The 26,749-nt window shown below is 45.6% G+C and overlaps 9 protein-coding genes across 9 annotated transcripts; 5 read left to right on the top strand and 4 right to left on the bottom strand.

The window, feature by feature from the left end:
• Positions 1 to 4,733: 4,733 nt before the first annotated feature.
• Positions 4,734 to 6,012, bottom strand: JR316_0004177 (uncharacterized protein; the record flags this gene model as incomplete). The annotated part of the gene is made up of 5 exons (XM_047889946.1): positions 4,734 to 5,027; positions 5,092 to 5,256; positions 5,308 to 5,490; positions 5,541 to 5,671; positions 5,724 to 6,012. 5 exons carry the CDS (start codon positions 6,010 to 6,012, stop codon positions 4,734 to 4,736), a joined length of 1,062 nt encoding a protein of 353 aa, XP_047749707.1.
• Positions 6,013 to 6,800: 788 nt separating this feature from the next.
• On the top strand, positions 6,801 to 7,556 carry JR316_0004176 (uncharacterized protein; the record flags this gene model as incomplete). Its single annotated transcript, XM_047889945.1, has 4 exons — positions 6,801 to 6,826; positions 6,880 to 7,039; positions 7,097 to 7,421; positions 7,492 to 7,556. 4 exons carry the CDS (start codon positions 6,801 to 6,803, stop codon positions 7,554 to 7,556), a joined length of 576 nt encoding a protein of 191 aa, XP_047749706.1.
• Positions 7,557 to 7,827: 271 nt separating this feature from the next.
• Positions 7,828 to 8,298, top strand: JR316_0004175 (uncharacterized protein; the record flags this gene model as incomplete). The annotated part of the gene is made up of 1 exon (XM_047889944.1): positions 7,828 to 8,298. One exon carries the CDS (start codon positions 7,828 to 7,830, stop codon positions 8,296 to 8,298), a length of 471 nt encoding a protein of 156 aa, XP_047749705.1.
• Positions 8,299 to 8,749: 451 nt separating this feature from the next.
• Positions 8,750 to 10,030, top strand: JR316_0004174 (uncharacterized protein; the record flags this gene model as incomplete). The annotated part of the gene is made up of 1 exon (XM_047889943.1): positions 8,750 to 10,030. The coding sequence occupies one exon, from the start codon at positions 8,750 to 8,752 to the stop codon at positions 10,028 to 10,030; it is 1,281 nt and encodes a 426-aa protein (XP_047749704.1).
• Positions 10,031 to 11,266: 1,236 nt separating this feature from the next.
• JR316_0004173 (uncharacterized protein) lies at positions 11,267 to 11,965 on the top strand (the record flags this gene model as incomplete). Its single annotated transcript, XM_047889942.1, has 1 exon — positions 11,267 to 11,965. One exon carries the CDS (start codon positions 11,267 to 11,269, stop codon positions 11,963 to 11,965), a length of 699 nt encoding a protein of 232 aa, XP_047749703.1.
• Positions 11,966 to 12,504: 539 nt separating this feature from the next.
• On the bottom strand, positions 12,505 to 13,497 carry JR316_0004172 (uncharacterized protein; the record flags this gene model as incomplete). The annotated part of the gene is made up of 1 exon (XM_047889941.1): positions 12,505 to 13,497. The coding sequence occupies one exon, from the start codon at positions 13,495 to 13,497 to the stop codon at positions 12,505 to 12,507; it is 993 nt and encodes a 330-aa protein (XP_047749702.1).
• A 1,976-nt stretch (positions 13,498 to 15,473) lies between these two features.
• On the bottom strand, positions 15,474 to 17,881 carry JR316_0004171 (DNA ligase; the record flags this gene model as incomplete). Its single annotated transcript, XM_047889940.1, has 9 exons — positions 15,474 to 15,573; positions 15,690 to 15,799; positions 15,983 to 16,127; positions 16,184 to 16,392; positions 16,538 to 16,656; positions 16,724 to 16,797; positions 16,863 to 17,366; positions 17,596 to 17,640; positions 17,790 to 17,881. The coding sequence occupies 9 exons, from the start codon at positions 17,879 to 17,881 to the stop codon at positions 15,474 to 15,476; spliced, it is 1,398 nt and encodes a 465-aa protein (XP_047749701.1).
• Positions 17,882 to 18,229: 348 nt separating this feature from the next.
• JR316_0004170 (High-affinity glucose transporter) lies at positions 18,230 to 20,120 on the top strand (the record flags this gene model as incomplete). The annotated part of the gene is made up of 3 exons (XM_047889939.1): positions 18,230 to 18,464; positions 18,527 to 19,472; positions 19,625 to 20,120. The coding sequence occupies 3 exons, from the start codon at positions 18,230 to 18,232 to the stop codon at positions 20,118 to 20,120; spliced, it is 1,677 nt and encodes a 558-aa protein (XP_047749700.1).
• Positions 20,121 to 21,182: 1,062 nt separating this feature from the next.
• Positions 21,183 to 23,720, bottom strand: JR316_0004169 (Carboxypeptidase S; the record flags this gene model as incomplete). The annotated part of the gene is made up of 12 exons (XM_047889938.1): positions 21,183 to 21,214; positions 21,294 to 21,338; positions 21,571 to 21,831; positions 21,899 to 21,962; positions 22,016 to 22,250; positions 22,310 to 22,372; positions 22,450 to 22,484; positions 22,544 to 22,728; positions 22,789 to 22,952; positions 23,008 to 23,130; positions 23,187 to 23,279; positions 23,329 to 23,720. The coding sequence occupies 12 exons, from the start codon at positions 23,718 to 23,720 to the stop codon at positions 21,183 to 21,185; spliced, it is 1,692 nt and encodes a 563-aa protein (XP_047749699.1).
• Between the last annotated feature and the right edge of the window lie 3,029 nt (positions 23,721 to 26,749).

Genomic DNA, 26,749 nt, shown 5'->3' with positions numbered 1-26,749 from the left:
ATGGGCGGGTTTCTTGCGTTGCGGAGAGTTTACAGTCCCAAATAATACCAAATTCAACCCTGTTACTCATCTCTCCCAATCCTCCATTGAGTTTGTCCCTTCCATTGATAACCCTACCCACCTCCGTCTTACTCTCCCTGCTTCCAAGACTGACCCCTTCCGTTCTGGTGTTACGATACTCATTGCACGGGCGCCTAGCGGCTCTCTTACGTGTCCTGTGATAGCTCTTAGGGCACTATTCCTTGCAGACCCACGCGCACCCACAGCCCCACTCTTTGCGGATGCTTCTGGCGCACCATTGTCATGGCAGGTTTTTATTTCCACCCTTAAAAACTGCCTGGCTGCTGTTGGGGTCGATGAGTCCAAGTATTCGGGTCATAGCTTTTGACGCGGCGCTGCTACTTCCGCCGCCTGCGCAGGATACTCGGATTTCGAGATTCAACTTTTGGGCCGCTGGCGCAGTAACTGTTACAAACTGTACATTGACACCCCTCCAGACCGCACACTCCATCTTTCTTCTTGTCTCCATTTGGCCCTTGCGCCTTCTCCAATTCCCGATCCGCTGGCTCTCCCCTGGGCTATCCCGGTGGCTTGAGCCTAGGCACACACCCTTGCCGAGACTTCACGTGTCGGTCTGGGTGTCCCCATGCAAAAGAGATGTGGCAACAAAAATATTACATTTTTGCACCCAAACTTCACGTGTGACTTCCACTACGCCAGGACTAGACTCACCATAGATGAGGAGATCAAACTCATTTGATCCGGGTCTATGAGAGGGAAGGATCTCTTGCATTGCATGTGGTGCGTTGATCAGATTAGATTTCGCCTTGCAGCTTTTTAAAGGCCTTTGTTCTCCAGCTCATATATAGATCTCGTTTTCTCTTCATGTCTTCGCATCTCTCTTCTTACTCACACAGCTTGTTAGGTTTGTTAGACTTCGTTTTACATCTCTCTTCTTACTCACACAGCTCGTTAGGCTCTGCCTAGAGCTTGTTTTTTGCTTCCTTACCCTTACCACTTCCCATTTCTTTTTCGTTCTTTTTTTGCTTGTGTCTTGTTCTTTTCATTCTCGTTTTTTACTCAGTTTACTTTGTATATATACTTGCCTGTTCCGGCTTGAGCCTGGGCACACACCCTCACCGAGACTTCACATGTCAGTCTGGGTGTCCCCACGCGAAAGAGATGTGGCGACAAAAATATTACATTTTTGCACCCAAACTTCGCGTGTGACTTCCACTACGCCAGGACTGGACTCACCATAGACTGCTGTACAGCGCCGAAATGTCACACAGCCTGTGTCACGCCGGTAATAACTAATAAATCATTTACTGAGAGTTGAACCAAACACCAAAGCCCTATGCGCCAATCAAGTACTTTGATTATCTTTGCTTTCAAGATTTTCATTCTCATATTTTGTATTTTCAAAGTCGCAAGAAACCTACAAGCACTGGAATATAACTGTCAGTATACTTTATTAACAGCAGTTTGTGTATTCAAGAAGTTTCGCTACTAACAATGTGAGAAATCTGAGAGCCAATTTTTCTATATACTATGAACAGATCCTATACCTTAGAAGCATCTCTTTAAACACGCTCCATCTGTGCCCGCCTTATCTATATTAAGAGAATCATTCTAGAATCTTCATTATACATTATATTCTCAGTTTCAGCCATAATCTCTTCACAAAAACTACGTTAAAGTGTCTATTGGGTTTTTATAAGCGTCATATGGCTATATATAATGTTTCTGTGAAGGATACTGAGCTTTTTACAAGGTTATACGCGATGCACACAATCAAATGTAGCCGTTTTACACCAAGTCCCATGGGCGCCACGGCCGCATCAGGAAAAATTATTTTTCTACAGAGTTCCCCTGCCAAGCTATGTAGCTTCGGTAGAAACCCAGCTATTAGTGTAGGCCTGTAGCGCTACACCGTCTATGTAGATTATGTGGCCATCTTTGTAGTTTATGTAGCTCAGGTAGATTTATCATCATGTATGTAGCCACAATAATTCACACTCAGGTCTACTTAAAATCCAGTAGTTCTCTCAATATGTTATGTATCACCTCTGTAGCTCACATAGATTTCTCATCATGTATATAGCCACAATAATTCACAGACAGTTCTACTTGGCTTTCAATATATGTATCACCCATTGACAATTTAATTAATATAGTCAATGTTTTGATTCACAAAAACAATGTATACATGGTACTGTCTAGGTTACGAGTCCTTTGTAAAAGGACGAGTTTTTATACCGAGCGGTTCCAGCGACGGCAATGAAACGAATAATGGTACGGCAAGTGCCAACGCGAGCAGTCACGTGACTAGACGCACGTCAAATGTCATTCGACTTTTGGTTCAATTGTTTTCTACAACCATCATCGTGCTTCCATCTACCTGACGCTGGCGAAGGGGAGAAATGACAGGGGAGGCCCATGCTGTGGGGGACCCGCAATAACCTTCATTTTTCTTCATTTTTTTTTACGTTTCATCATTATGGCTTGAAATCAAATGTTTATTTAAATAAATGTGTGTGATCTGTGAGTACCAGATAATTTAAGAACAGGGAGACCCCAGTGGCCTTCCTACAGGTGCGGTCACAAGCTTTTTGTGACCGCCCGCCAAATTTAGGCCCTAGGTCACAAAGGTCTGTGACTTCACTTGAGGTCCGCAGTAAAACTTGCAAGTCCCGCTTCCCATCAATTTCAATGATTTGGAAGATTTTTTTAAAATTGTAATGTCAAGAACATCTAAATCAGTACACTATACTCTTGTATATAGTCAGACTAATCTGTCCTTCCTCGTTTGCCTAATATCAAGGAGTGGAAGCATCAACTTGCCTAAATTTGAGCATAAAATGACTTATTTAAAGGTGAAAATGCAAAATTCCGAGTCTCATCTGTGAATTATTTGTGTTTCAGGATGTAGATTGTACTTTTACTTCACTTTTCAGCCATTTAAATGAGTACTGACATGGGTCAACGTGATCATAACAATAACTAGTTGAATTATTTCCAAGAAATGAGGAGATTGCATACAATCTTATGTGCCAACTGCAGCATGCACTCTTTGCATGTATACTTTAGCAGTTCACACTCCAGCATACACACAAAAGCATGTACATAGTGAATACAGTACTATCAGAGCAGAAGTAAACCTTTCTTACCGGTGTAAATATTAATTTTTGAAGGCTCTAATGAGTCTTTTTTGCAAAAGTCTGAGGCTTTAAAATTGAGTTTGGTACATACAATAAGATATAATTATACCCATTACTATCCAACCCATATTAAACGAGATTGAACTGGGGTCACTGTTCACGTTCAACATTTAAACGGTTTGCAGAAGCTCCAAAACGCGACCGTGAACGGATCGCGGGAACCGTCACATGACGCGGCGGAGCCCAATTAAGATGGCCATGCCGCCGATGGCCGCGAAGTTACTTAAAAAGTTGTCGGACATCGAAAAGCTGGTGACCTGAGGGTCTATGCACCCGCCAAACTCTGGTGACCGCGAGTGACAAGGCGGGTGATCGGGAGATGCTCGGAGAACTTAGCACACTGAAATGCACAAAATTCTGAATTTTTTGGCGCGCGGAAGGGCCCGAGCGTGACGAATTACATAATATTTCCGGTGACCCAAGCCGGTGACCGGGTCCCCAAGTCACAGGGAGTTCGCTATAGAACCCAGATGTAGTTTACATAGTGTCGGTAGCACTTGGTAGCCTGCAAACTATCGAAACTCCTGTAGGTATTAAGAGAAATACTGGGTACTCTGGAGACCTATGTATGCCGGCTACCATCTATGGTAACTACGGAGATGCATATAAATTCTACCGGAGCTACTTACATGGGGGGTAGTCTACACGGCTACACGAGCTACGTAGACTTTGTAGGTCTACATAAACTTGAAATTTTTTCCTGATGCGGACCGCGCACGCCGCAGATATATTCACCTGTCCGACAGGGATTGAAACGTTGAAGCAGCGCACAAGCTGCGCGGGAACACCCTATGCCTAGCTTTTTGCATGAATATCTTTCAAATGTGCGTCTCATACCTGAGAAATTGTCTACATATGATAACACTGTAGATGAGCTTAAAATACTAGCATTTTGTCAGTGACACTATGGTGTACGGAGTCTTTGCTTGCCGAGCCTTTGCCAAGTGTGCACGGCTTGACAACCCGATGATGTTTGGCAACGGCTTTCAAGACTTGACAGTCTCGCTTTCCATACTTATCCCCCATTTGTCGAACTATTATTTATCACTAGCGTGACCGTTAGTTTCGAGTACCGGCCAGGAGATGCGAGGGTTATAAGCTCTCATTTTGAGATTGATTGAGTGGTTAGAGAGAATGCCGACCCGGAGGAATGAATGATTATGCATTACGCACAACATAATTCAAGGTAGTCTGAGACTTGAGCGTAACCCCGCTGATCAGCGGTTTCGTCCTCGAGGACGCGTCGTTATGCCTGTATACACTACAACCCCCTTCATTCTAGTCCAATCCTCTGCAGGTGTTAAGCTGACACATCACCATTTGGATCAGAAAATACCTGTTCAACACCCATATTGCGTGGATATAGCTGTGGGAAATATCAGACAAGGGCAAAGAAAAGTAAAGATGCACGCGCCGGCAGTGATTAACTGGTGTGGGGAAACCGATGCATACTATACTGTGGTTCCTAGTTTCCAAATCGCATTCAATACCACAAATGTGCTCTTATTCTACCTAAACTTGGGCCAATGCCTGCAGTCCCTTGAAAAGCGCGTGTTCAAGCAGGTCTGCAGATTTACCGCTCGGATCGAGTGTCGTACTGTCGTCCAAATCTTCATTGTATTTATCGATGTATGCAGCTGCCCCAGATAGATGAGCAACCTTGGCGCATGCAGCATGAATTGCAAGGTACACCGGCGATGGAAGGGGGTATTTGGCGGGATCGGGTGACGTAAATGTAACATATTCAGGATAGGGTCGTAATATCAAGGAATCTACTGCTTCGAGTTTATATTTATTTTCGATCTCCTGATGAAGGTGTAAACAAAATGTTAGTTTTATATCAAAGGGCCCAACGGCACATTGGACATACCGTTGCGGTAAACCAAACCTGTAATAGATCAAAAAGCCCATGAAAGTTTGGAACCAAAGTCAGTATGTTTTCTAATCGGTGGATCCGGGCGCCATTTAGTTCCTCCGGACGTTTTTCGTAACCGAAGCGCGTCATTACCGCCCACATACTGGCAGCATACTCGCGCTATTAGAGGATATTGTTATTAGGTGTCAAAATGGATAAAAGGCGGCATACTTTCTCCGAGCCTGGGCCGATGGAAGCATTAGTGGACTCAGCAAATATGTGAGCACACTCTGTCAGCGCTGACACCCCCTTAGGGTCCGACGTGACTCTTCGCTTTAACTCCGCGATAGTGCGGACTGAGCTGGCATCGTATCCGCCTGTTACAACACAACGATAACCATCACGTATAAGGGCCTGATAATAAGGGTGAGCAAGAACGCGTGAAAAGGGAGAACAACACCGACCAGTTGCTTAGCTTGCCTATGGGATTGGGGGGCCTCTACCAAGGTGTCTTTGATCATGTCTTGTATCGTATCGAAGGAGGGCCGAGATGCATGACTGGAAGGTGTTGGTGTGCGACCTTTTTTCGCTTTAACTGACTAGTTGCATTAGATACAGACAGAATAGGTAGAGTCAGGAAAACATACACGCCCTAATGTAATGGTCGAAATACATTCTTCCCAGCTGCAGACAAGCGGTGTCGTCTTTGCATGAAGCAATCTCGTCGACAATTGTTTTCAGTCCTTGATCTGTGGGCACATAATGGATAAGATATCCAAGGATGCGAGCGTATATCATTTTCTTCCCAACATCCTCGCTATTGTCGTTAATGGCTTGTTGAATGGACGCCTCGAGTCTCAGACACGCATTGTATGCGCTTACGACGTGAGCGAGATGCCGAAGTCTGCGAGGGACTTCCGGTGGCAGCGATGTCATGTCTGTCTTTAGTTGGTTGGCGGTTGGAAGTTATTTGGCAGTTGGTTTGTGAGTATTTGAGCGTTACATAGTGTCACAGTTTACGAAGACAATCATTGGACAGTTGGGCCACTTGTGTGACAGCCCGGATAATTTGTCTTAAACGAAAAATTGACGAAAAACACGAAAAAACAAAAGTACAGTACCCACTAGACCTCCCTTCATCCTATTCCAATCCTCTGGCAGGTGTTCCTCCTCTTTCAGGGAGCCCTGCCTGCCAACATATTGACGATCAATATTCTGATCAAACGGATCACTAATATGAGTCTCCGCTTTAATCAGCGTGCACGGGCCAAGCAGGCGTCACTAATTAACGTACTGCGACTGTTCGTTTTCTCATTAATGAATGCGTACGCCTACTCTTGGATAGTCCATGGACAACCTTGAATAGCGCCCTCATACATCTGCAAGTTTCGGCTTCATCTACTACTTGTGCAGTGGCGAAGCTACATGATGACGTTGTTTCCCTATTAGCGCCGAGAAATGGAGTAAGCACCACTACCGTCTTCCCAATACGGTTTATCCCCACCTCATGCTCCCTATTCCACACCACAGGGCACTCCTCAACCTACGTTGCATTTGACGTATGGAATGCAATGACAAGGAATCGTCTTATGACGCAAAAATCGTGATCACCGTAATGAAAGGTATATATTGACCTGATATTTTGCGAACAACGCTAATCAACTATACCAACAACTTACAACTTTTATCAAATCAATCGTTACCAATAACTCTTACAAACCAACATGTCATCTTCAAATACTTCCCCAAGGTTCGTGATTTATGATTCTTTGCTTACCAGTACGCTGAATGTAAACTATACAGCAAGACCTCTGGTCAAATGCACTCTATGAAAGGCGCAATTAAAGAGACAGTCGGAGGTGCCATTAAGAGTGCCAATATGAAGCAGAGTGGACGAGAAGAGCATCAACTCGGCAATGCCGAAGTGCGAGATGCGAAAGAAACTAAAGGGCAAGGGAACAATGTATGGGTGACATCACAAACATGTGTGTTGTTCTGGCTAACGAGGATGGTTTTACAGTTTGGAACCACCGGAAACGAAGGCTTCCGCGGGCATGGCAGCGGTGCAGGACCCTTCTCTGGAAACGACCTGGGCCAGTATGAGAATCGGAACACTGGCGTGAGCAACATCCCGGGAACACATGCTTCTGCTGGAACGGGTTCGGGTCCTTATGATACGACCCACACTGGCGGCCTTGGAGGCCATCATGGAGTAGGACATGGATCGGCTGGAGAAGGGATGGTAGAAGGTCTTGCAGCTACTGGTGGAGGCGCCGGATATATGGGCCTTAATCAAGGATCAACTGGCGCTGCCCAAGATGCCCGCCAATCATTTGGAAATCAAGGTACGTTTCTTCTCCATTTCCCAACTCATTATTACTGGCAGCTGTGATGTGCTGATACATCAATGTATAGATCGAGGATTTGCAGATCGACAAGCAAAGCAAGATTTTAAGGAATGGGAACGTAACGCATTTTAAAGATTGTAGCAAAGGATCATTGAAGGCTCGACATTCGATTGCAAACATTGTAACATAGTCATGCAAACCAAATGAGGAGTAATAAGAGTCAAATCATGAAATGTATTAACACCGTATTAAACTGAATTGTATTTCTATGTTCCAAAGTTGTCTCACGATCAACTAAGTCGAAAAAGGTTCAACGATGGCTTGCCTAACGATATGCTCTAATAATGGATTTAAACACCGAATACAACCTTGACTGCGGAAGCTTTCTCACTTCCATCCTACCATGACTCCGCCATCAGTACCCTTCCTCTACAGGGCCTTCTTCCTATACATTGAGCCCATATCTGCACTGGCAGGGGCCTTCTACGCCGCATTCAGGCAAGATGATTACCTCAAGGACCTCACTTTTAGTTCTCAGCTCACACACACTGTACTTCCCACACAAACGAACATGGCACTCCTCCAGCTGGCCAACCTCTACCTGCTTTTTGCTCTAAACGAACACTTTGTTCTCTCATCAACGACATCCATCGTGACTTGGAAGAAACTCTTGATAGGGTTACTCGTAGCTGATTTTGGACATTTGATAACAATGGCACCGGCGGGAATGGCGGTCTTTTGGAAATTCTGGGAATGGAATGCTATGATGTGGGGAAGTGTAGGATTTGTGTACGCTGGCGCTACAATGAGGATATGCTTCCTCTCAGATGTTGGGCTTGACCGTATACCCAAGGGAAAGGGTAAAAGACAGTAAACTGTGTACGTGCCTCCAAGTGCCCATAGTAACCTGAATGCTAAACTCGTATGTAGAGGAAATGCAAATGTGTTGTTAGTCGCATTGAAACTGACTTGAAAGCACCACTTCAGCTTCAGCTTCAGCCTCAATCCAATTCACGATATTTTGTAGAGTGAAAGATCAGGAAAGATCGTCCCGTTTCTCGTGAGTAAGAAAGAAAGATGGCTGCATTTCACTCTACGTGGCACAGAAAATTCTTCAACGCATTTGGAAGTTGATGGAACTCGGGCCTCTGGGTCAAATCACCAATCCGTTCAACAATGAAACGTTGGGTAGTGGCCTTGCCAATCGCGTGACATGGACGACCAAACAAAACATCTATAACATCAGCCACACACACAGTTCATACATCCTCATGTACTTTCACCCCTGCCCAGGTACTTAAAGTTGCCTAAACACGCTGTCAGATATGCCGAATTTCTATCCAAGGGACATTCCCACCCTGTTAATATCTAACATCGCTCCACATCCCTCGGTCATTCCCCACATTCTTTCTACAGTTAAAAGTCTTGACGATGACCTTGCAAAGCTGCATCACACGCTAAAGTACAGGACCCAGGCAGAGAAACGCCAGATTTTAACAGAGAGAGAGCATATACTGGAAATACGACGAAAGTATGCCTCCGTCATATCCCCGGTCAGAAGGCTCTCGGACAAACTATTGGAAAAAATTATTCGCTATAACGCCTACAACCATCAAGAGTTGTGCACCTATATGCTTGTATGCTGGAACTGGAATATGGTTGCTTCGTACTTCATTCATCATTGGAACGACATCCAGATTAACCTATGTTATGACGTCTCACTCGATAGTATTCAGATCAACGACTTACCTTTGGTGGCACATCACTTCGAGCGCGCTAGGCCACTTCCAATGGATGTTACCATCGATTATAACTTTGATGGTGGCATTTTCTACAACAAATCAAACCGTGTTCTGAACCAGCTGGGAAATCACCAATATTGGAGATCTCTTGCATCCGGACCTTCTGCTATTTTTCTTCTCATGCACAAGTCACGTCGGAGAGACCTCTCCAGTCTGGAGGAGATTGTGATTTGCTCCAAGCAGGGGCAAGAGGAGCTTCGATTGTGTGGGCTCGACATCCGCGCGTTGGTTAGCTTGACGCGACTTACAATACATGTGGAGGATAGAATCCACAACAGCTACCCAGGAGGAATTCTCGTTGACTGGTTTCGTCTCACGCATTTGGATCTTGACGGTCTTTACTCTGAGGCGTCAGATTACTTGGACATTCTCGCAGCTGCATTATTTCTTGAGGTCTGTACCTTGAAGCTTCATAAGAGTGCCGTGCCCATTCGATGTCCGCCGGTCCCAGTGGGGTACCGTTTGGTTCTTCCAAAACTGCGTGAGTTCTCTTTGAACGGCAAGGAATGTCCCACATTATTTTTGAAATACATCGCAACTCCACGACTCCAAATGCTCGAAATTACATGGAAAGAAGCACACGATCTTAAATGTGCGCCGGGGCAGGAAATTTCCAGGTTTATTGTCGAATCCAAATGCAAATTGCATTCTTTCAGTCTACAATCATACAACATCCTTTTCAGCGATTTGGAAATGGCAATGAAGACTATGATCTCCGTCGAATGTGTCACCCTTCGAATTTCAAACTCAAATTCACTTCCAATCATCAATAAACCCTTGGGTGAAAATGACTACTCCGTCTGATAACAGATCGCTCGGCCAGCAAATTTGAATATGGAAGAGATTCGATATGATTCAAAATGTATTTCTCATCACATTCACATGGAGCCTTACCTCTCGCAGTTAGCGTATACGAGACAGGGAGCTCGGAAGCTCTCGGAAGAAAGTAGTTCAGGCTCAAAGTCGTATGAATTCTGTACTCGTATCGATTAGGTCAATGTAAATACTAGTATCTTTGCCACATTAAAGGTAGATAGCTAGCAAAGAAGTATACTATCATAGTTCAATGAGATGCACTACGCACAATTCTGGATTCAAATAGACGCAGAGATCCCTGTAGTTGACATTCGGGCTTTTCGACTTCCAAGCCGATTGTATGACGGATGATCGGCAGAAGCCTCGTGAACTCATTAAGTCAACCTTGTCAGGGGTTAGTACGAGTTTAAAGCCGTTAAAATTAAAGATTATTGAGCGCGTTGGGCAGGCATGGCCCTGGGCGTCTATTGAACCGAATAACAATCATGTTGCAGACTAGTCCTCACAGCACCTGCGATCGTGATCAACCTTCAACACACAGAGCTTCGGTAAGTCTGGTAAAATGGGGACAGTCCTCTCCGTTACTCCAGAATAAATGTGGGTGGTATTTCTGTATTACTGTCTAGAAGCACTACAGTTCAACATTCTCCACAAAGGCGACATTAATACGGCGCAAGTGTTCTCGCGGCGTAGTGCTGTGGGTCTTTCCGTGCCCCATTCCGTACCATTAAACGTATATGATTCGACAGTTTGGTACTAACACATTCTGGAAGCACATTTTCTAATGACATATGCGGATATGGCACTTGTGAAAGTGCGATTTAGGGAGGTTTGTGATCGAAATATTCACAAATGTGCATCTACGAAGTGAAACCTGAACTATTACCTTCTTCTTGCTCATAGCATGCAATTTTCGTCAGTCATTAGTTCATGTACTAAGTGAAAAAATAGAATCTATACCTTCACCAGCAAGAGACTATGAGCTTCTTGACTGCGCATCTTCGGTGTATATAATGGAGGTTATACTGCTTTCACTTCGTCATTCGAAAGTATATCCGAAGCGCCAGACCAAAATTTGGTAGGAATTGCTTTTCTAAAGTTATATTTCAAATAGGCAACGGTGCTGACCTCCCTGAAGATATTGCAAGTTTTATTCAATCAATAGGTATGTAAATTTCATCGTTCATTTGCTGTCTAAATTTTGATCTTGGATGCTAGTCGAAAATGTTCCCCTCGTCAACTCTAAAGACTCTCCTTGTCACCGCCTTCATTGCACAGGCGCTTGCCCTCCCGCAATTTGGAAACAACAACAACGGAAACACTAATTCTGGAAATGGAGGCAGCAACAGCGGCAACGGCATAGGCGGGTCAAACAATGGCAACAGCAATGGTGGTTATTATTACAGACGCGAAGCTTTACCTGAACCCCAGTTCGGAAACGGAAACAACGGGAACACGAACTCAGGAAATGGTGGGAGCAACAGCGGCAATGGCGTAGGCGGTAGCAACAATGGCAACAACAACGGAGGATACTGGTACCGACGCGAGCCAGAGCCCCAGTTCGGGAACGCCAACAATGGCAACACTAACTCAGGTAATGGAGGTAGCGGCAGCGGCAACGGTTATGGAGGATCCTACAACGGGAACTACAATGGGGGCTACTACGACCGCCGCGAGGCTGCCCCGGAGCCACAGTTTGGCAATGCCAATAACGGAAACACGAACTCCGGCAATGGAGGCAGCTACAGCGGTAACGGTTCGGGAGGATCCTACAACGGGAACAACAACGGGGGCTACCACTATCGTCGTCAGTTTGGAAATGCGAATAACGGAAACACAAACTCTGGAAATGGAGGTAGCTTCAGTGGTAACGGATATGGAGGATCCAACAACGGAAACGGGAACGGGGGGTACTACGACTGATAATGGGAATGAACATTGAACGTTGGAAAACTGTATGATAATCAAGAGGTTCTATCAAATATATAAAAAAATGCTTTTTCGTCTACTCTCTGTTTCTTTTACCTGGTAAGAATATGAAAATTCGATAAACAATATGTGTTCAGCATTATGTATGCTTAAATTCAATCAAAATGGTCTGGCATGAAGAACATTGAATTACTTCATAGAAATAAAAAGAACCTGTCAATGAGCTTGTGTGGATACGGTGGACTAAACTAGATTTGTACCTTACAATTCGCGATCTATATGAGTATACTCTCAAGTGGGGAGAGTACAGTAAAGATGCCTATATTGATGATTTATCGAGGTCACAACTAAATGACTTGTACCCGTTGATTTCATTTTTCTGAGCCAGTATTATGATGATTAATATCAGGCCACGCTCGAATTACTGGTGGTCATCACACTTATAAGTTTGTTCATTTGTATGTTTTCTTATTTTCCTTCAGTAACATATCATCAACTATTCAGACCCATCCCTGAACCCCGACCGCTGACGCTTATTCAACGGATACTACATCATCCTGTTCAGAATCTCCGGAATCCCCAGCATTGTTTCCATTCCCGCTGTCAGAACCCCCACTGCCATTGCCGCTATCATTGCCGCCATTTCCGCATCCAGTTTGGCCACTAACACCATTTCCGATCTGAGGTTCTCGACCAAGGACACACCCGCCATCGTTATAGTTAGTGGAGTCCTGGGTACCACCACCGCCTTGAGTCGAAGTAGAATTGTTGTTGGTTCCGATGTTCTCGTTAGGTGGATTCTCAGTTTCGCTGGAATCACTGCTGACTCCGCTAGAACCATTTTCTGTGTCTACTGGCTCAAATGGGGGGTTACTCGTATCGGTGCTTCCACCAGCTCCACTCACGGTGCCTACTGGCTCAAACGGTGGGTTTCTGATGTTGCTTGGGGAGCTTGTGCTGCTAGTAGTAGTGCTGCTAGCTGCATTGGTGTCGTCAACTGGCTCGTTGCCAGCGATAGTGGTGTCGGATGACGATTGATTAACGGGCGCGGTCCCGCTACCTTCATTCTCGTTGCCGTTGCTCGATCCGCCATAGCCGTTGCCGCTATTGTCGCCTCCGTTTGCACAGTCGAACAATCCATTGACGCCATTCCCGAATTGAGGCTCGCGACTGGACAGACACTGAGATCCACTGGATGACGAGGCATCTGCTTGGATACTATTTGCCGCTACTGGGCCGTCAGAGGAAGCTTGTGAGATGGGACGATAGATGACCCCACTCGGACCCGAACCGAGATTATTGGCGCTGCCACTGGTATCTGCGGCGACATTGGCGCCTCCCGCGGTTGTTTCAGCGGCAAATAAGGCAGGCCAGTTCCAGATAGGTGGGCTTTGATAGCCATTGACCGTATCGTCGACTGAGTCCCCTGTATTGTCGGCAGCGTTCCCAGAGTTTGTATTGCCATATTGAGGAAGTGCACTACAGCGCGCGATGATAAGAGAAGAGAAAATAATGGAGCTCAACATAATTTGGGCAATGATTTGAGTTTCTCAGTAGTGTGGGCGTTTTGGTGAACAATCTGGCAAGAGTCCTCAAACTTATATATCAAAAGACTCCACTGCATAACCAAAATCATAAACCGAGCATCGATGACGAGTTGGGGGACTATATGAGTGATGACAAAGATATGCGAGTCGAGAGAAGTGACAACTGCAAGTTCGTCATTCCTGTAATGTTGCTAGAAGTTTAGAATGCAGAGAAGAGATACAAAGTGACAAATCATTAGCACTCAAAGAGTTAGCGATTAATTTGTCCTATGGAGAGGACTGCGCACATCAACCGTATTCACGGAATTGATGTCGGTAGAAATCGGCCAGAAGAGGGTTTGCCACATGTATGAACGCTGATGCACCAATAGCGTCGAATACAAGGAGTACAATAGATAGAAAATCTCCAAAGAAACTGCGGATTCCGTCTATCCAAGTGAAGGTATGACACCAATTCCACTTTGAGAGGTGACTATTGAACAGTGCGAACCTTATTGCACAGTAGAGCTGAACACGACTAACTGCCAGAGCCCAAGAGTCGACATGGCCCTTAGAAGTGCAATGTTTGATGTAGAGCAGAAAAGAGAAGACTCGTAGATATCCAAGGCTAGTCGTCGGAGAGGTGGTGCAAATGTAGGCCAGTGCTAGTGTCGTTACGTGGAACAGATCTTGACCAAATTTTAATAAGAAGCTGAGCACAGTTGGACCAAAGGGCAACCCCTCAATGCACGTGTTGAGTAGAATGATATGCAGCCAGATATATATATAGGTTTTGCAGAATACAGAAATGGCCGGAAGTTAGACATGGCCTTCAACGATGTGGTGGTGGTAGGAACGAAGCTGATGTGCATTGTGGTCCGATGTCTCCCATTCATGATTGAAGCGGCGCTCAAATATCTTCCGGGTAACCGGCCATTCCTTTGCCGTGCCATGATTTATAGTGGCGGATAGGGGCACTCCAACCCGACCGACGCCATGACACACACAGGAACGACAACATCCCCGAGATGTATCATGCGCTTCAGAAATGTGAAAGCGCTGCACGAAAAACAATCCAATTATTGAAGAACGAATATTGGTTCGACTTTGAACACCTGGCCAGTGAGTGCAACATTCCAGACTGGACCAAAACTTCAAACAGTGCAGGAAAATCGACAATCTCGGTCGCTACAATAGTACTGCAGAGGAGTGTATCTACATAGCAGTATAAAGTACATTACATTTGAGGTGCTTATTTAATTCGTATTGCGTGTCATGGCATTGTTATACGGAATCTCGACGTCTGTTAAGATGTCTGGCAAGGCTTGGGTTCGATCAGGAAACGGTACGCCGTGAATTCTATTTAATTTCCCGCAGAGGTATGTTGAATATCATTGCCATGATATGTTGAAACATGGAATTGAAAAGACGTCGTAAATAGGTCAATGGGTGGAAAAGATGTTGCATAGCCCATGCTTACCGTGGTTTGCCATCTATCTTTGGGGACCGATGTCTCGCGTTAAATTATGACAACGAAATGATAGAAGCAATTGAATACCAAAAAATGTCCTAAAAAGCATTGAAACAATGTTCAATTATAACAGCACCATTGTAGATCAAGGGAATGAGAGAAAATAGAAATCGGAAATATCCAGAGTGACACGACGCTGCTTGCTTGACCCGACTCTGGAATACCGACTCTTACTAAGTTGAATGGAAGCTGACAGCATAAAAAGGACTAAAGTAATAAAACACCTCTTTAGATACGTATAGTAGTATGCTCGAACCTTGTCCCATGGGGCACGTCCATAAATCCGAGCAAGCAAGGAAAATACCGAAACACTACACGAAGAATGAAAAAATACCTACACTTATACGAGTTTACTCGTATTTTCTGGTCCAAGGGTCGGAAGTAACCTGATTATGGTTAGACGGTACCTGGACGCGTGTGAAGGAGCATGCATTGCGGATAGCGCTCATGCACTTCCGCCCGCAGCTCCAGCCTTGCGATGCTCGGGAATTTCAGCATCTTTGGGTCTATCTTTGTCGACAGCAAGCCCGATGTAAGACGGGAAGCTATATTGCAATCGGAACAGTGTTAGCAGCGAGTTTACGGGTGCAATAACAAAAGACAAAGTAGAGACGCAAAATAGATGAAGAGTCATGAAAGTGGACTAAGAAAGAGTACATACCGAGGAACACCGTCTCTTGTCAACTCTTGGAAGCGATAGGTAATAATTGAACCGATTTTGGGTGGCTCTTTCCGAATTTTATCTGTAAGACCGGAGCCCACGTTGAAGAGCTAAGCATAATAAGACGTATTAATCAGCGTAAATACTATTATTATCGAAATGAAGGGACAAGACAAAGCAAATTCCGAAGGGGGCGACGAAGGGAAGATAAGAGCAAAGGGGATAGTCGGAGTGATATTGATGATCTGTATCATGATGGGGCTTGGAGGTAGAAACAGGGAACATAGACGTACTTTTCCGGACTCCATCTTGCACATAAGTGCTCCGGTGATTCCTTTGTTACGACCTTTTCCAGGTGCATGACCAGTGACTATGGCTTCCGCATCGTAGAAAGTCTTGATTTTGAGGAGACTTCCCGAGCGCTTTCCTTCATAAACGCTATAGTTTGAACTATGAAACACGCAAGGCATTGACGACCGTGAACGCGTACTCACGATTGAGGTTTGCGAAGCATGAGTCCTTCACCCCCTAACCCTTCAACTTCCTTCAGCTTGTCAAGGACGTGCTGCCGACTTTTTGCCAGCTCGTGCTCGACCACACAGATCTGGTCAGCTGCATGTACTCCGCCAACGCCGAATGTCTCTTGTAAGAACTTGTACCGCTCTTCGAATGGCTCATGCCCTCGCGAAGGTACATCAAATATCTAGATGATTTATTGGACAACCAATCAGTATCATGGTAACAAGATTGAGAATAAAAAAGAAGTGACATGAAACATGTAGACAATGAGCGAAGGGACAACAAATCGTAGCGTTAATTATTTCAGGAAGTAGATTAATGTGACACACTTGGAAGCTGATGTTTTTCCAATGAACAGAGTTGACAGTCTTTACGATTGACACGGTCGACTGGAAGTTGCCTCGACCCCCGTAAAGTTCGCCATCGAGTGTAACGCCCTTGGGGAGCTCTGTTAAGGCGCGTTTATTGATCTGTCATCAGTTGTGCCGCATAAGAATGTCGAGGACATAACTTACTGTCGAGGAACCAATTTGGTGGAGTAAATGGGTTACCAAGTCGACTGATAAGTTGATTGCCGTCATAAAACGTTCTTTGTGATATGTCGTGAGCCATGATGTGTCTCGATTGATGTAATTGCTGATCTGTACGACGCACCTAACACCGTCGAGCTTCTCGGACAGCCACCAACCTGTCGGGTCAAGACCTTTTTCAAGGTCCCACTTGTTTGCGAGCAAAAGCTCTGGGACAGCCTTCCCAACCGGCGCATTTTCATTCTCGTCATCATCTGCTTGATCCTCGGCGTCTTCGGCGTCATCGTCTGCATTAGTTTTCTTTCCTTTGCCTTTCGATGATGAAGGAGCGACTTTCGATCGTTTTGTTGGAGGTTTGTCATCTTCCTCGTCCGCTTGAAGTCCTTCATCGTCGTCAGCAGCACGCGTCTTGCGCTTAGAGCTGGCCGTTGAAGATGTGGTTGCGGTTGGATTAGATTTCGATGTAGATTTTATTTGACGTTTGGTAGTGTGCTTTGGTTGGGGACCATCTGGATTCTTCATTTTGACGCGAGCAAGCTCATAGTCATCACCAAGTAGGGCTCGGAGATGCTTGCATGTGCGAGCATTTACTGGTGAACCGCCCTGTTGATGGAATTTAATGAAAACACTCTGAGAACCGCCTTCTCGCTACGGGCAGAACCCGGAGAGAAGGTGGCTTGTCTTACCTGATTTCGCCACGCCTAGAGAAGAATTGACAGAGTATGTGAGTCACGATAATGGAATCGGATGTGATAAGGCGGGTAAGTCTTACCGGGCATGTACTGCGCAGTTCCGAAATTGTGGATAAGAGGCGTCAATAACAATTTGCGAGTGATATAGAAAATGTATACACTTACCAGTAGTAGTGGTCAAACGTTCGTTTGACCTTGTACACTGAATTGCTGAAAACGTAGTAAAAATCATGTCAGCATTATGGGTCCAATCAACAAATCAAGCGACGCGTCATTCATTTGAATCCGGGAAGTGTCGAACTCAGGACGTGGGTTCTTCCTAATGAATGCGAAGTTCCTTATAATAAAGCGCAACCCACCTGGACTGTGAGCTAACTTCGCGTTCTTGGCCGTCAGGTAGCCATACTTTAGGCTTGATGCCACTGATTTCCTCGAGTTCGTCTGAGGGCATGTTGGTAGGAGATAGAGAGTTTCATGCCCGTATATTGGTCTATAAAGGCGTTTTGAGTACAGCGCCGGCAGGTTATAGTGGGTTGCCAGGGGTCCAAGGAGGCGGTGTTAAGCAGTCAGCGACACGGCGCACACGCAATCATGCGGTGCCGAAACTAAATCTAGTCAGGTGGCCGTGATGCTATGTTTGGTATTGAGGGTACTGACAAACAAGTATGGCAATGATACCCGGCAACATCTTGAGCTTCCCCCTTTACATTCCAACGACGACCGAAACATACCCAGCATTCAAATAACATGAGTCCCATATTCTTTGCGGATTTATTCCTTCTCCACACCGCTCTATACGATGACACTACAGCGGAGCTCATACACCGTACGATATCCTAGATGGATGGTCGGAAAAAGGTTGCTTTACTCCTCTTCTGCACTGGCTTCTTTGGGCGATGCCATGTTTGGATACAGTCAAGGCATCATAGCTGCAGCGCAAGTGCAGCCATCGTTTATTCGGCGTATGTATGGAAAGGATGTCACGCTTGAACAGGTTCAAGCCGGAGTAGAAGGAGTTGATGAGTTCGTGCAAGGTGTGTGCCACCCCTTTCCGTTGGGCATCTCCTTATGCTGAACCTTGATCAAACTTTTTTAGCCATTGTGGTTGCATGCCTCAACTTGACTGCGCTTGTTGCATCGCTTGCAGCAGCCTATATTTGTGACATACTCGGCCGACGCATGTCGATTCGTATAGGGGGCATCATATACCTTATTGCTTCCATCATACAGATATTCATGCCGAATCTTGCCACTCTAATAGTCGGGCGTTGCATCCAAGGTCTTGGGGTTGGAATGCTGTCAATGACAGTCCCAATCTATCAGTGTGAAATTGCACCAGGCCATGGGCGAGGGCTGTTCGTGTCCATTGAATATTTTTGTCTAAACTCGGGCTATGCTCTTTCCGCATGGGTTGGCTATGGTTTCTTTTTTGACATGCCCTCAGAGCTATCGTGGAGGGGCCCATACATCATACAAGCCATCCTGGCAGTGATACTCGTAATCTGGACGTTCTTTCTCCCGGAATCCCCGCGTTGGCTCATCAAAAATGACTTCAAAAAGGAAGGCTTCGCCGCCATTGCCGATCTACATGCTAATGGCGACTTGTACGATCCTCTAGTAGGAGAATCCTATGCAGCCATTGAAGGAGCTATTCTTCTCGAGGATTCTATGGGCCAGGCTACTTGGGGACAGCTTTTCACCCAATACACCCGACGAACAATTGTAGGCATCACCTGCCAGCTGTTCGCGCAGTTCAATGGGATCAACGCTATCCTGTATTTCCTTCCTGAAAATCTTACACGAGCAGGCTTCGATATCGGACAGTCGTTACTCTATTCTGGCGCGTGCGCGCTTGTCTACTGTGCTGGCACTATTCCAACAATGTTCTTTGTCGACACCTGGGGTCGTAAATCATTCTTGCTGTTTGGAAGCGCTGGTCTCGTCGGATCTTTGGCGCTTATCGGTGGTCTTCAGTTCTATGTTGAAACTCTACCTCTAGGCAACGCACGAATAAGCACTGCAGATGGTATTTTTGCCGGTGAGTCCACACATTGCAGTATCGTTTGCCCTGGAGATTTATCATTCCTCATCTCAACATAGGTGTTTGCATATATTTGTTTATATTCGGTGCTACGTATGTAGCGCTCATTGTCTCTTAACCTTATTGACTCATCATACTCATCATCTTTTCTAGGTGGGGTCCTGTACCATGGCTTCTGGGCGCCGAAGTATTCCCCCTGCGCGCCCGTGCAAAGGGCATGGCTCTATCCACAGGTGTCAACTGGATATCAAACTTTGTCGTGGCTTTCATCACTCCACCGCTCTTCGCGACGCTCAAGGCCGGGTACTATTTCCTGTTGCTAGGCTTCTCTGCGATCTCTGGCATTTTTGTTTGGCTCGTATATAGGGAGACGGCAGGGAAGACCCTCGAGCAGCTGGGTGAGGTCTTTGGGGACAGGGACGTGACTGTCAAGATCACAAACAAGGAGGCTGCTAGACGTGCAGTGGGTGGTGAGGCTGGTGACAGTACTGGTGATGGGGGAGGGATACTGGGTCGAGGGGTCGTCGCGGAGCCACTTGAAATTCCCGGATCGACGTCGACAATCGAGCTCGAAGGGACGTCTGAGGTTACACTGGCGGACCCTAATGATGTCAAAGGCGAGAAGCAACCGGCGAAGGAAGAATCATGAGGTCGCGTTGAATCTGCGTTTGCGATCTTTTCTTGATCTCGTTTTGAGTATGACCCCCCGACTGTTATTTTGTGAAGTCGTGATATCCATGTTATGCATACCATGTGTTTATCTTATAATTATGTTTGTCGTCACCATATGATACTGCGATTAATCAGATTATGCCCAGGATGGGGAGTATGTATACATTTAGATTAGATCAAGCCCATTGCTATTCGCCAAGGTCATGCGAATTATGTTGCAGCATTCATCATCTGCAAGCGGATCAGCGTCCCCTCTCAAGTAGGAAGCTCTCGGAGGTCATAAGCGCAGGGCAGTCGCGTAGCTATTAAACGGTAAAGTCAAATTAAGAGGTAATCAGCCTATCAGAGGCAATCATGATGAATAGATTAAACTTCACGGATCGCCAGGCTCGCGTACATCCCTGAGATTGTACCCTGGATCTGAGAATAAGAAAATAGGTGGTCATAGATTAGGCGGTATAAGAGTCGTGGTTCATTGATCTTTTAGCATTTAGGGTGTGTTTCTGAAGAACACAGTGGAATGACTAGAATCGGGCGTCAAAATTAATGGCTTACAAGGGCCTGTCCCTCCCGAGTTGGGAAACAGTACAGCCGAAGCATGTTCCTGATCCATGAGGCTTATACTTGTGTCTTAAAACAGCTAGAGAAAAAGGGCGACGTTTCTTTGGGATTATCTCGGGAAGCACAATGAATGAATCTGTGTTTGATATCAGAAATCTTGTACACTGATATACAAACAGAAATTTATATGGAAAAGGAATTATTCCAGATAACTTAGACAGAGTGGGAAGATGGTAGTAGGACTGGCTTATACGGGCGGATCTATATCACCAGAGTTGGCTACATAGCTGCTTCTGCCTGAAGGATTAATTCTAAACGCGGTTCAGCAGGTCAAATGACACATTCTCGTTGAAGAAGAATGTACACGAACCGGTGTAAAATTTTATTCCTTCGACATGCGTCTTGATCTCTAAAAAGGTGAGGACGCCCAAACGTCAACGATGTACCAAAATTGTTTGCTTGAAAATATCGTTCTTACTTATTTTCTCGTCGACGGTGTGAATGTTGAGTCTGGAATACGGGAGTAAGGAACAGTAACAAGTCAGAAAAGAGTTCACATGTGTGAGATAAAGAATTGGCGGTCACATACTTGGTGCCTGCTCTGGTAGGGCTCCAGCGATAAATATTCTGCGATCTGTAAGGAGAAAACAGTATAAGCGGTGCCGTATTTTTGGCGATCCAAAGAGGAAGCCTCACAAATTCCACTGTAGCATGGGTATCAGGCGCCAGGCGTCATTATACGATCAACACTGGTCAAAGCTTAACAAGTGCATGAAAGACTCACATAATGGCGTGTATCTAATACGCAGCAAGATCGGAGATGTTAATTGTCTCAAGTACTGGGATTTTGCTTCGCAATATCATACCTGTGTTTCCAGTCATAGCACTGGGAGCCGTGATCACACCCTCCCCAAACGCTGCCTGAACAGCTCTGGAGAAGATATACCACGCACGGGAACTCTCGACCTTAAAAGGAGATATAGGGCTGGGTTCATGCGGGCTCGTCCAATCAACGGTGATATTGCCGATGTATGGGGGCTGTGAAACAGAATTGCCTTCGAATAGAAGAGAATATTTTTCAGCTATAGGTTTAATAAGCTTCCGATACTTTTCTTGGACCTCAGCAGCTGGGTTTCAGGTTCAAATTAACATTAGAATGATTAATCTTGGAACCAGTGTTCGGTAGATACGCACGAGAGCTGAACAAATCAATGCGGGAGTTGAAAAGCACTCTGGCGCTCTCGGCAAGTGCATTGCTCTATAAAGGCGATCAAACAAAATTCAGTAGCATCCTAAACTTCGGATTTTTACCTTTATTCCGGCGTTAAATATAGTCGCAGCTTTCGACGTCTGGACTAGGTATTGATTCCCCACAGACATGTCAGCAAAGCGTTTGGCAATGGCCGCCATGTTAGGATGCTTGGATGTGACTCCTCCCTTTATCCATGAAGGCACGAGATTAGTATCTCCATGTTCAGCTACGCAGGTCAGGTATCCCCAGATTGGGCTTGCGTGCTCAAGGTGGGGTTGGAACACGGTGGAATCTCTGCAAAACCGACTTCAGCAACCAATCCTTTAGAAATGTATTATCAAGCATATACGTACTCAATTGCTGACACAATCTTGGATAAAATACCAATGGATGTATGGGGTGGAGGAATTGAAGAACTGAGTACAACAAAATGAATGTTTGAATGATGTCAGTGAGGATCAGGCGCATGATGGTTTTCGGAATTATCACTGACTGGCCTCCCAGCATGTCCACTTCTATTTCTACGTTCTGATACCATCGGATGTTAGTGTCGAATGTCCCGTTAAGATAGGAATATGAGTAAGTACCAGGTATCCCTTTTCAGCGATTCCTGGCAGGGCGAACTCCGCTCCGTAAGATGTCTCGAGGTTCATTCCACCCTCGTCGATGACCATAAAAATACCGTTCTTTCCATAAATCTTCTCCAAGTGGGCCCCAATACTGGCCGCGCCTCGAGGTCCAGAAATTTCCTCATCCTGACCGAAAGCGAGAACTATAAATATTCATGTGAGCCATTCAGCCAGTACAATGGGAAATGTATAATTGTACTGACTGATCGTTCTTTTGGGAGTCCAACCAACTGATATGAGGTGCTCTACTGCGGTCAGAATACCAATGACATTGTTTTTACAGTCTCCGGATCCCCTCCCGTAGATCCACTCATCATCTACTGTTCCAGAAAAAGGAGGATATGTCCATCGGTCCAGGGAAGTAAGGCTATAGTTAACTTATTAGAATTTGGATCACCAAAGGTTGAAGAGCGAGATGTGACCTGGGTACTACATCAATATGACCGGTTAGCATCAGGGGTTGGAACAATTCGGTCGATTGAGATCCCCGCCAAGTAAAGACTAATGAGTAACCTCCGACTATATCCAGTTCTAATGTCGAGTGTCTAGAGTGCGCGAAAGCGAGTCAGGCAACGTAGAACAATAACAACAGGTCACGGACGTCAGTGGAAAGGTTTTCCTTAGATATGCATGCATGTCATTGAAGGGCTTCCAGCGTTCATCTTCATCTACGGGGCCCATATCGTCGAACGACCTACATGTCTCAGTCAGACTCGGGTAATATCCATAAGTATATCGCAAACATGGTGGGGATCATCACTGCCCCTGCCAATCTCTTCGCCGCTGCCTCTGCGAATCCCGGTGCATCCGTAAAGCTCGATAGATTAGATGGAAGCGCCGCAGGATGCGGTTGCTGACATGCAGCAGGTCTTATCTCTTCCTCATGAAGGTATGCGGAGAATAGGACGTAATAATAGACAGCACAGAACAGTAGAAATATCACAACCGTCCGGATAGGAGGTCTTGGGAAAAGTTGTGGTTCATGTTGTTTCTTGGCTTCAGTCGTTTCAGTAGAGTCGGTGTACTTGGGTAGAGATTTCTCCATCGTGGAGACAGGTAAAGTGTCGTGAGAACCGAGTTGAGCAAATGCAAGCCAATGACGACGCCCATCATGATCGGCGGCATCCCGCGGCATTACTCAAATTATCCGCGGCACTCACACGGCTGCTCTGCGGACCGGCTAGCCGAGTAATAACCGCCGGCGTTTCCCGTCGGGAACGAGTAAGAAATCGTTGAACATCGTTGAAGTCCGAGTCTTGTTACCGTGTTCGTTGAGGAACATAGAATAAATGATCAAGTATTAACGGAGAAAGACAAGCTCAACTCCGCCATGAAACTACGCGGCATATGGAAAGAAGCTGTAAAGAGTAACCCCACGACTTACTGAATAATATTCACTAGATGAATTGATTGTGTGCATAAGGATCTTAGTTCGGAGAATGATACTCGTAGGCTCGTGAATATAGCATAGAAATGTGAAATAATTGCATTTTCTTTTGTCGTTTATTTCTTCACCGCCTGCAGTCAATTTCATTAAACTCTGAACATAGATTTTGATTTGTGGTTCAACACAGTAGGAGTGCTCCTGACTACCGAGGAAACTTGCGGCTCTCTCGCGCTAAATTATAGAAACATTGTGCCTACGGTGTATAAAGACTGATCAAATCGACAATTAACCCGGCAAAAGCTTACCAGCGTCGCCGCGGCAAGCAGAGCATTATACCTTCCACACGGATAAAATACCCTTCCTTGGGTCACGATATGTGGTTTAAAATAGACCGATGGCTCAGGGATGTAAATGAAAGCAACTGTTTAGCGAAAGCCGCCGGTAGACATCCTGTGGCTATCCAGGACATATTCACGCGACATCGTTTGCTCGTCTACTTGTCAGATAATGCGGAGACCCAGGTATACTTCGCTTATCTTTTTCTTCCAACATGATCCTCGGATTTGTCTGCACATTGAGCGGGTGAATAGACGGTAGAAGTGAGCAATAGCACTACTTATCACTAGCCACGAGAAGAACTCACTATAGTTGCTATTTTGATCATCGTTTTTCAATTTAGTAACCGTTCGTAGGTGACGCAGGCCAGTTTCTCCAACCCACGCCTCGTAAAAGCTTAAGCTAATCCTGAGTTTCTTCGACCCCACCCTTTTCTTTGTTATACATTGCACCCCTTAGCACGCCATTATTCTGCCGGTCTGGAAGCTATTGGAATGTCTAAGGGTGCCTTTTGGAGTATGAAGCTAAATGTATAAATGAAGTAACTCTTAGTTTCAAAAACTTCTCAATAGGGCTTGAACTCTTGAACTCTGAAGTCCGCCAGCTATTCGCAAATAGAGTGTGATGCAATGCACCCCAGTTTCTTATCTCAAGCCTCACATTTCTGAATCTCTATTTGGAATCTCATGGGACTCTCGGTGGCATTCAAGGAATGCTTTTGGACTTCCAAATCTTGAATCACGCACTTGAACAGACGATAATTCTATTGGCCTTACACATGGCTTGGTCGCTCTCTAGGCCGGTCAGAACGGTGCCTCTCATGTCGCCATCGACGTTTTCCACCTCATAGAATCGACAATGTGAATGTGGACTGTGAAACCGAGTGATATCCGCCGAAGTTCGACATGGAGAAGGACTGACCCACAAAAGATCCGCCACTTAGGACCGTAGGCACGGCTCAGATACACAGAGTGTGCGCTCGATGGGCTGGACATCCTGCTCAGGCTGTAAATATCGCTCTTTTTCCCCTCCAACGACAATAGACACTCGGACCGTAGACCGGTATAGGGCGCTGATGTGTCGGCTATCTCCATTCACTGTCGTCCCGCACACCCGTCGCTGCAATGCGCCGTTTAAACGCACAAAGTCCACGCAGTGTGCTGCGGATCACAGTGAGCCCACAGTGTACAGGCGACTTAGACATGTGTTGGAGAGCTCTTCGCACATTCTGCCAACTTACTGCCAAAGACGACTGGATATGATTCACAGGGTGCACCATGTGTCATTCGACGTTACACTATCTCGCTAATTTTTGATAGGCGACATTTACCGATCCTATTTCTCCAGTCGTCCGTCCCGAAGACCGTGCTCATGATTGATTGCATTCCCAATACTCGGAATTTCTGGTCCACTAGAACTGCTCCGATTAATCAAAACTGATGCCAACCGAAGAATTAATTCTCTAACCACCAACATTTGGAGGCGCGCAGACGTCTTTCATTATAATCGTATTCAAGCAGTGGAAGGCACTAAGGCTAAGGACGAAACATATGTCTGACGACTGCCAGAAGCCTTGTTTTTTTTCGCGCGTTTAGAGCGGCAAACCACATGGAACGGCACCGACCATGGCCTCTGGATACTTCTTCCTCCATGCCGATAACGTACATGACCGGTCTCTGTTGCTGCATCTTCACAAGAAAGCTGGAAGCCACTTTCCCTTTTCACGATTCACTAACGAATAAGAATAGTCCCCAACTATTGGAATCAGAACCGTTTCATTTTTATTACAATATCGCTTGTGCTTCGCAATGTCTTTAGAAGTTGGGAACGTTCGTATCATGTATTGATGTGTGCATTTGCAGACGGTTATTAAAATCTGAATGCTCGCAGCCCATTACCGACACAATCTCGCTTTACGTTGACACGCCCTGGGGACTCCAGGTTTACATGAGACAGCGAGTGAGAAGCCTACCCGCCTAGTGGTCGCTTGTATGTTTCGCATCAGCCTGCGTGCGCCACGCAACGACATCATGACCGTAACTAGGCGAATGACCTTCGTAAAAAAATCACTGAGTTCCAGCAACCTTACTGTCAAATCAAGCACTACTCGATCGTTTTATTGAATTCTCCAACAGTGAACTGGAGTGACGTGGGAATACATCGAGGAAAGGAAACCGAGATAGATAGAGGTACTAAAAATGCGGTTCCTTCTTTTGCTGTATGGATCTGGGGCGTGCATTCGGAACGTCAGCACCGAGAGTGAATGGTTGAATTTTTAGTGGTTTTAAAATGTCGGCGGCGAATCTGAATCTAACTGCGAATGTAACCAAGTATTGTCTAGCTGCTCAATACTCAGTGCAGCAGCAGCAGACATCAAGGTTCTTAATGCAAAAATATCAATGTGGAGAGGATTAAGTTGGATACCTGGCGCTGGATGTTCG

Source organism: Psilocybe cubensis, chromosome 4 (assembly GCF_017499595.1).
Source record: "Psilocybe cubensis strain MGC-MH-2018 chromosome 4, whole genome shotgun sequence".
NCBI lineage: Eukaryota > Fungi > Basidiomycota > Agaricomycetes > Agaricales > Agrocybaceae > Psilocybe > Psilocybe cubensis.
The sequence above is the reverse complement of the archived record's forward strand: the minus strand, read 5'-3'. Positions and strand labels throughout refer to the sequence as shown.